Genomic DNA, 8,275 nt, shown 5'->3' with positions numbered 1-8,275 from the left:
CATGTTAACATGCTAACATTAGCTAATTAGCAGCAAACAAACGGTACAGCTAACAAGGATGTCATAAACCAATTCAAACTTTTGACATGATCGTGCTGCTGGACCGTATTCTCCTTTTGGCTGCTTTGGGTCGCCACAGCGGATCATCTGTTCACATCTCACTGGCAAACCTGACAATCTGGTAAAAGCTGGCATGGAGATCTGAAGCAGCTGATCTGCATATTTCATTTGGCATCTTGGCTTTTTATGCCAGATGCCCTTCCTGATGCAATACTCCTCATTTATCCAGGCTTGGAACCGTAAATTAGGAATGCACTGGCTTATGCATCCCCGGTGGCTGGGGAACAATTTCTTACAAATCCATCAAATAGGTATTGAGACATTTCACTAAAAGAAAACATCAGATGTGGCACAAGAGGAAAAGTTAGGGGATCACAAAAGTAATTATATCATCAGTGAACCTTAAATGTCTAAATTTTTTATTTGCCATTTAATAGATGTTGAGGTATTTCACTGGATAAGTGAAAGATTTCATCTGCTGATGGCGAAAAATGAAAAGTCAGGGAATCACCAAAGACATCCTCTCATCCAACATGGATATATGTACAAAATGCTATGATAATCCATCGATTAATTGTTGAGATGGTCTGGATCAAAGGAGTGGACCAGTCGACAGACCAACCAACCAAACATTTCCATTTTAGTGCCACGCTGCTGTTAAAAAGACTTTAAAAGAGACAGATTAAAATCCGAATACACTTAGGAAGGAATTCAGGCTGAGAACCCAGGTTTAGCAGTATCTTAGATACATTCATTAAGCTATACTCTACTCAAGGCAACCTTCTTGATGGAAGGGGAGAGCATTAGTTAGCTCAAGTTTCCCACAGTTTTTTCCAAAACAGACCAACTCTTAACACCAATCATCTCAACTCACCCGATGAGTTAACTCTCATGATGTAATAGAGATTTTGCCCGCACTGGCATGCACTTAACGCCTGGTTCATATCATCAAGTGGCCAATGTAAAATTAAGACTGCTGGAGGATTTTCTTGTCTTGTCTGGTGTGTGTTTTTTTAACAAACAGGGACGGACCTGTGGACAGTTGACGTTCAGTCAAGCAGAGCAGCTGCTTCAGAGTTTTTGAGCCATGACATCAGCCTCCTTTTACCCACTACATACATTGGGGGGTGATTTAGCCTGCGACTGTGACAGAGACTAGTGCTCATCCTCTTGTTATGAACACTTCCATTCACTAACACAAGTCTTACACACAGAGACAGCTTGCCATGACGCTCGACACACACTGCTTGCTGATCTGAGGGCCCACTGATTGCATAAGCCTCAGCTCAGACAACATAGCTCTAGAGACACACACACACACACACACACACACACACACACTTTGATTTTGCTATATTTGTGAGAATGTTCTGTACTCACTCCCTCAGGCCATATTCTAACATTAACCATAAATGTTACGTGCTTAACCCTACAGTTTTTTGCTGACGGACGAGTTTAAAAGTGTCTCCACAACCCAAAGAGTTCCTAACAAGGCTGTGGGCTGTCAATCCAGTCCATACCCTTAATAAATGCTTGTCCTGAATACTGATTGCAATTGATGTATTTAATTGAACTGACAGGATTAAACCACAGTGGTTGCTTAAGAAAATGCAACATGCTGCCTTACTCACAGTGATTCAGCATGTTCTACCGTCATGGATAAATGGTATATTAGTCTTTCTAAATGATATCAGAGGCGGAGCTGTAAAGAGCTGCCTTTAGAGCCCAACAGCTACAGTTAGCACCTATGTGTGTTTGGACGTGGGTTCTGCCACCTAGTCGAGTACAGTGGTGACAGGGGCTGGAAATGCACTGCCACACATTGCAGAGGCTTAATTAATGCTAGGAAGAACCAGCCAGTAGATCCAGGTATACAGGCCGGTTTCAGGGAAATTAACGTGTCAAATTCGTGCTAAGCTTTCCAACTACTTCTGACTGCTGTCACAGTGAAGACATTGCAGGGCTGGAAGTTGCCTCTGGCAGTGTCTCCAAGGATTTTCTTAGCTTGGTGGCCCTATATATGTAGCTGACCACCGGGGCATGCTTCAGGCAGTAAACAAAATTGAAAAAATAGCAGGAGAATCAGAAACAAAAATAACTATCTGCTTGTATTTCCAAATATCATTGAGTCATGGCCTTCCTCTTCTGTTTTTGCACTGTTTTTGAAATAATCATCTTGTTGGTTAGGTTATACCATCTCCTGGTCCATTGCATAACATTTGCCAGATTATATGTGGCATGTCTGGTGTGCAGCATGTAGCCGGTGCTGTGTTTTCACTGCAGCATCATATCTTCAGGGAAGCAGAGCAGACTGGAGCAGTGGAATATGAGCTCTTATTTGCTTTGGATACTGAATCATCTGACCCACTTCCTTAATATTCCCCGGATACCCCATCAACCCCCATCCACATCTCCCCTTCTCTCCCCCATCCCGTCTTTAGCTGCATCAGACTTAAGTCTCTTATCTGGCTGCTGTAAGAGCAGAGGACTTAGCTGTGGGAGTTCTGCAGTGCAAACTTAATCATTGTGCAGGTTTGATCGAGTACCATCTCCTGCTTAAAGCGACTTAACAAACCCTAATGTGCTCTCATTAACTAGGCCGTCTTCAGAGTTGTGCTGTGTGCAGGCACCCTTGTTTCCCGGTGAATTGCTTCTGACGAGATTTATGAGAGTCGGTGCTGCTTTTAGAGGAAAACTGTTCAAAATTGGCTTGATTGGAGGACAAACAACTCCCCTGACATCTCAAGTTCTTTGAGAACACCTGCCATTAAGCCAACCAATGGGAGTACAGGCCAGTGAGTGGCAGCGCTATTAGAAACATTAAAGCTTGTGTAATTCACAGACAGAGAGCAGAGCTGTGCTGGACTCGTTGCCCTCGTAGGAGCGGCTAATTAAATGTCCCGCCAGTCACAGTAATAGCAGCTTGGATTGTCACCACGGCCACACTACAATCCATCCTCATCCAAATGTGTTTGCAAATGCACTTGAAGATGCATGCTTGCATGCATGTCTATGCCTGTGTGTAGCTTTATTTGTGCCTGCTTGCATGAGCGTTTATATATATATTCATACAGAAGTGCAGAACAAGTGAGGATGATGATTCTGTGCCGGTCACACAAGGACAATACATTCCTGCAGCTTCTCTCACACTGCAGTGACAGGAACTCTTCTGTTCACTGATTGTGCCCTCCAGCAACACACACACATATATACACACTCACTCCTCAATATGTTCTATATGACCACCCACGCTGGGCTTAATCCTACCCTTAAATTACAGTCACACCTCTCCAACCTCATCCACTGTGTGCCCAGCTTGAGTGTCAAGAATGATAAAAATGTGCCATTTTTGGATATTTATCTGAAACTTTGCAGCTCCATGAATGCATTGAGTTTCTGCCTGGTTTGCTCGACTGGGAATCAAACTCCCAACCTCAGCAGCATAACCTACTCATCTACATGCAGAACTGGGACAAAGATAGAGGACGGAAAGAGAGAGAGCAAGACAGATAAGAGAGAGGTTTGATGAAAATGACAGACGTACCTCTTTTAGACTGATCTTGCAGTTATAAATGATATTGGAACCGTCTCTCTTGAAGTGGGCATGCCCTTTGTCTTTAAGCACAAAGGCTATGTCGGCAGGAATGTTTTCAGGGGTCTCGTCCCCCTCCTTTGGGAAGGTGATCTTGGTTCCTTCCTTCCAGCCCTTCTTGATGATAATGTTGAGGATCTTGTCTTCTGTCCTCATGCTCCGCCCATCCGGGTTCAGCTTGCGGCGGGTGATCTTCATGCGCTTTGTGCAGCCGTGGAAAATTTCCTCCAGCGAGACCTTCAGCTCGTGGACCACCGGAGGGTCCTGGTGCTTTCGTCCTGTCCCCAGGCGTTCTGATGGCACCCCCCTCCTCCTGCGGCCCTCCCCTGGGAAGCCGTTGTTCATCCCCCCCGGAAAGCCGAACTGTCTCCCGAAATGAGAGAAGGGGTCATCCTCATCCACGTCCATGTCCTGCTCGGTGTCGTGGTCGTTGTGGAAAGAGAACCCGTTGGAGCGGCTGTGGCTGCGGTTGGAGCCGAAAAACATGTCAAAGGGGTTGGAGCCGCCAAAGAAGGAGGCGAACGTGGCATGAGGGTCTCCATGGAAGGTGTAGTGGTACGTTGAACTACCGGGAGCACCTGAAGAGCTGCTGCCACCCGTCTTCAAACCTGAGAGACAAAAGAGAGAGAGAGGAACGTGAGACCTTTTAAGCACATGCACACTCAAAACACCCACCAGCTGAAAAACACACATTAATATGAACTCAGATACCAGAAACAGGACCCTGTTCAGAAAAGACCACGTGTGGGTAACAGCAGAGAGGAGAGTGGAGCCCACGTGGGCGGGAAGAATCCCACAGCATCACTGATGTTCCAACAGAGCTGGTGGTGGAGGAACTCATATAATACCAGGTCACTCCATCCAACACACTCACACAAATACACACACTAACGCACACACCTTTTCAACAGAGACGCATGCACAAAACACCCACAAATGCAAAGTACAGCAGTCGCTGCTATTCATAACTCAACCACAATCTTAAGCCATCTGTCTGTCAGCTAACACACACACACACACACACACACACACACACAATTACACAGTTATACACACACTACAGCAGCTGAGGTAGACTACAAGGTATTAGAGCTGGTAAGTGTTGTTGACACTAAAGATAACAATAGACAATCACACACACACACACACACACACTATCCTGCACATAAACATGAAAACATGGAAGAGACACAGTATTATTACTTCAGTGGCAGAAGCCCACCAAAGTCCACTGCTGTGATATGAGATGCTGAGTCTGTTCCTGAGCTATTTCAATAACAACTTAATACATCATAACGCCGGTTTAACAAGGCCTCGCTGACAGAGCCTGCTCTGCCTGCACTCTCTGACCACTTTCACTCAAAGATCCTACACAGACACAGACAGATAGGATCAAACCCAGACACCAACCCCCGCCCCCTTCCTCACCTTCCTCTCCTAGCTGATCATAGACGACCCTCTTCTTGGGGTCGCTGAGTACCTCATAGGCCTCTGCGATCTCTTTGAACTTCTCCTCAGCGTTGGCATCCTTGTTCTTGTCAGGGTGGAAGCGCAGCGCCATGCGCCGGTAGGCCTTCTTGATCTCCTCCTCGTTGGAGCCCTTGGGGATGCCCAGGGTCTTGTAGTAGTCCTTCCCCATAGCAGCACACACGCATACACTCTCCGGATTTGGACCCTCCTCTTAAGCTCTGGCCGTGGTCAGTCACTGGTGAGATACAAGGGAACTGTTAGAGACTCAGAATACTCCTCCCGAGCGGATGCTGACGAGAGCAGCAGACTATATATGTCCTGGCAGAGGTGCAGAGTGCACTCAAGTCCTCTCTTTCATTCAGGGCTTTACTGTGAAGTCTATTTAGTGGCAGTTGGAAATGGGAACGCAGAGTACTGGTTTTTACTAACTGTTGCTATGGGGATGTGGTTGCTGTGCTGATGGAGAGTCAGGGAGAGTGCAAAGGAATCCCCTTCATATGCTCAGGCTTCTCCTTATCAGCTCAGCCTGGCAGGTAAATACCTGGAATAACTGACTTCAAATGCACTTATTTAGAAATGTGATTTAGTGCTTTAGGAGTTAAATTGTCCACAGGCTGATGGTCTGCAGGGTTAAACCAGCTGGGCAGAGACACACAACCTGTCAGACAGCAGAAACCGCTCTCACTGAGACACTGCGGAGCCTGTGAGCAGGACACAGTGATCCTCTGTGGGACCAAGAGAGCCCAAAAGTCGACAAAAAAGCCCCCTTAACATTAACATTATGATGCATACGCTGCTATACACAAAGAGATGCCGGTTCGCTATTATGGAGTAGAGCACACGTGCAAATTTAAACCAAATTATAGATATATTTGATTATATAGGATTATAATTTACACCGACAATTGGATTATACCGACTGCAAAACCCGACATATTCTCCATATCAGCCCATACAATGAAAAGGAGATATCAGAGACAGAAAGCAGGTTCAAAAGCATTGCACGAGGACGAGAATATAAAGGGAGGATAATGGAAATGAAATAAAGAAAATCCTACCAGAATGCTCAGCAGATTATGAGGAATATCACATCAACATGGTCCGGGGGGCTTCTGTCTCTTTCTTTCCTTCCCAGCCCTTCTTATGTGCCTGCCGCCCCGGCACCGCTGGGTCCTTATAAATTGACGTCAGGACGCCGGGAGGATCACAGGCTCTGAAATAACCGGTGACCAAACACTGAGGTGCATCTGACGTTTCAGTGGAAAACCTCGGACAACTGCCCATACAGCCAGCCATAAACCTATATCCATCACACCCCTACAGCTGCGTTTCAGTGTGCGCAATAAGGGCTGAAATCAGCGCCAATTCAAGCGCAAAAAAAGTTCACGCGGGTCAGTCCAATATAAATTATTTAAAAATACTCAAATAACTTATTTTATAACAGAGGCTGTGATGCGAGGGTAAGAATAACTCTATTCCCTAATGGTGGTGGGTGAAGCCCATCCATGATCATGCCCGAGCTCTGCAGTGTAAAATAAGCACCAATTTATGTGGCTGACGCATAAAAAATGCATAAAAACACGATTTGTTTCCTTACCGAGCCCGCTGCTGCTGCTGCTGCTGCTGCTGCTGCCTTGTGTAAATCCAGCTCCTGTCGGTGTCTAAAAATCAGTTTGCAGTCTGGAGAGCAAACCCAGCCCTCTCAACCAGCAGCCAGCAGGGCTCTTTGTTCAAGGCTCTGTGCTCGCAGACACACTCACTGAGTTAGGCAACATTTAGGATGAAGTTTGACTGAAGGATCTGAATGAGAAACTGACAATGCTTCACTTCTCCACTCTTGCAAGATCCCCCAGTGTGAGCAGGCATTTCCCTCTCCTCAGTTCACTGTGCAGGGAAACAGAGTCATATTTGGAGATGCAGAGAGAGAGAGAGAAAAGAGGGGGAGTCCTGATAGCTGACAGGAGAACAATCACCAAACTGTCTGTGTGTGTGTGTGTTTATGTGCGTGATCGTGAAGTCGTGCCTGGATTGAGTCGGTATAAACACCGCTGAGTCATGTGATGACTCCCTACACACACGCATTGCTGATCTTCTATCTTTGTAAAGAGTGACATTTTTATTCAGAGTCACATCCTACTTTCCCAACACCAAAACCCTAAAATTAACCTCAACTTTAACCCTTTCCTTAACTCTAAATTTACACAGCCCCCCCAAAATAACCCACCCTGCCCTGAACCCTGCCCTGATGTCTTCACTTCACCCCAACTGAAATCCCAAGTTACCCCTCAGCTCCCTATTAAACCTACAGTCCCTCACACCCTCTGCACAGTGTGTTTATTGAACACAAATCACATCCTTCTTCCAAAGGCCTCAAGATTAGGCAGTAAACAAATATTCATTAAAAATATTTCAAACCAGCTGACATGTAAGGCTGAAGCTACTGGGAGTTGTGAGACCCTGCGGAAGTCGCCCCCCTTAGACTGGTTGGTAATCCAGCCTTGCTCTGTCCCTATTTTGACCCTATTTTGACCCTAATACTACACCTCACCATCAATCCCACAATCCAGATATAAACCAACCTTTGAAATAAAAATCCTATCAATGGAGGTTTATATTCATCCTTCACTATTGGGAGATTTGAAACCAACTAAACACACAGTATTTCCTGAAGGCCAAACACTCCTCCCAGACTTCACCACCGTTTTCTCAGCCCAGAGCAGATCAACAAGCATCCTACCCAATTTTCTAAAAATCACATATATTACACCACCGGTGGAGGTCTGACTCATTATTGATGGCCTTTAGCGTTAAGTGCACAGAAAGAGGTACACTCAGCGGGGCGAAGCGCTCCTGCTCTGCTGGGTCAATGTGAGAAAGAGAAATAAAGACTCATTTAAGTTTGAGTCATCACTCCCCACCGGACTGGCGAGGAGGTGCGAGAAAGGTGGGTGTTCTCAATGGAGGAGTCTGTCTGACACACATGCATCTACTCTCAGCGACGTGCACTCACACTCTCTCTCACACACACACATACACTAAACACATTAAAAACAATGGGGGCATGTAGAGAAGTCACTGTGTTGCATATAGCTGTGGAGGAGAATGCAGAGAGACATTCCTTAGTGTCCAGCTGAGTGTGTGTGAGAGTGTGTG

The 8,275-nt window shown here is 45.9% G+C and overlaps 1 protein-coding gene across 2 annotated transcripts in view; it reads right to left on the bottom strand.

Moving 5' to 3' along the window:
• dnajb5 (DnaJ heat shock protein family (Hsp40) member B5) overlaps window positions 1–6,979 on the bottom strand; it is a gene marked incomplete at its 3' end in the record, with an annotated part of 8,860 nt that extends 1,881 nt beyond the window's left edge. The window contains 4 exon segments of one of the 2 annotated variants that reach the window (XM_035658067.1): window positions 3,605–4,260; window positions 5,081–5,357; window positions 6,181–6,335; window positions 6,720–6,978. In XM_035658067.1, coding sequence (XP_035513960.1) covers window positions 3,605–4,260; window positions 5,081–5,291 — 867 coding nt within the window. In that variant the 5' untranslated portion in view covers window positions 5,292–5,357; window positions 6,181–6,335; window positions 6,720–6,978. 2 annotated transcript variants of the gene reach the window in all.
• Between the last annotated feature and the right edge of the window lie 1,296 nt (window positions 6,980–8,275).

The sequence above is a fragment of the Morone saxatilis genome, unplaced genomic scaffold (genome assembly GCF_004916995.1).
Source record: "Morone saxatilis isolate NCDOM2014 unplaced genomic scaffold, NCSU_SB_2.0 Contig16, whole genome shotgun sequence".
Lineage (NCBI taxonomy): Eukaryota > Metazoa > Chordata > Actinopteri > Moronidae > Morone > Morone saxatilis.
This window is presented reverse-complemented; position numbering and strand designations above follow the sequence as displayed.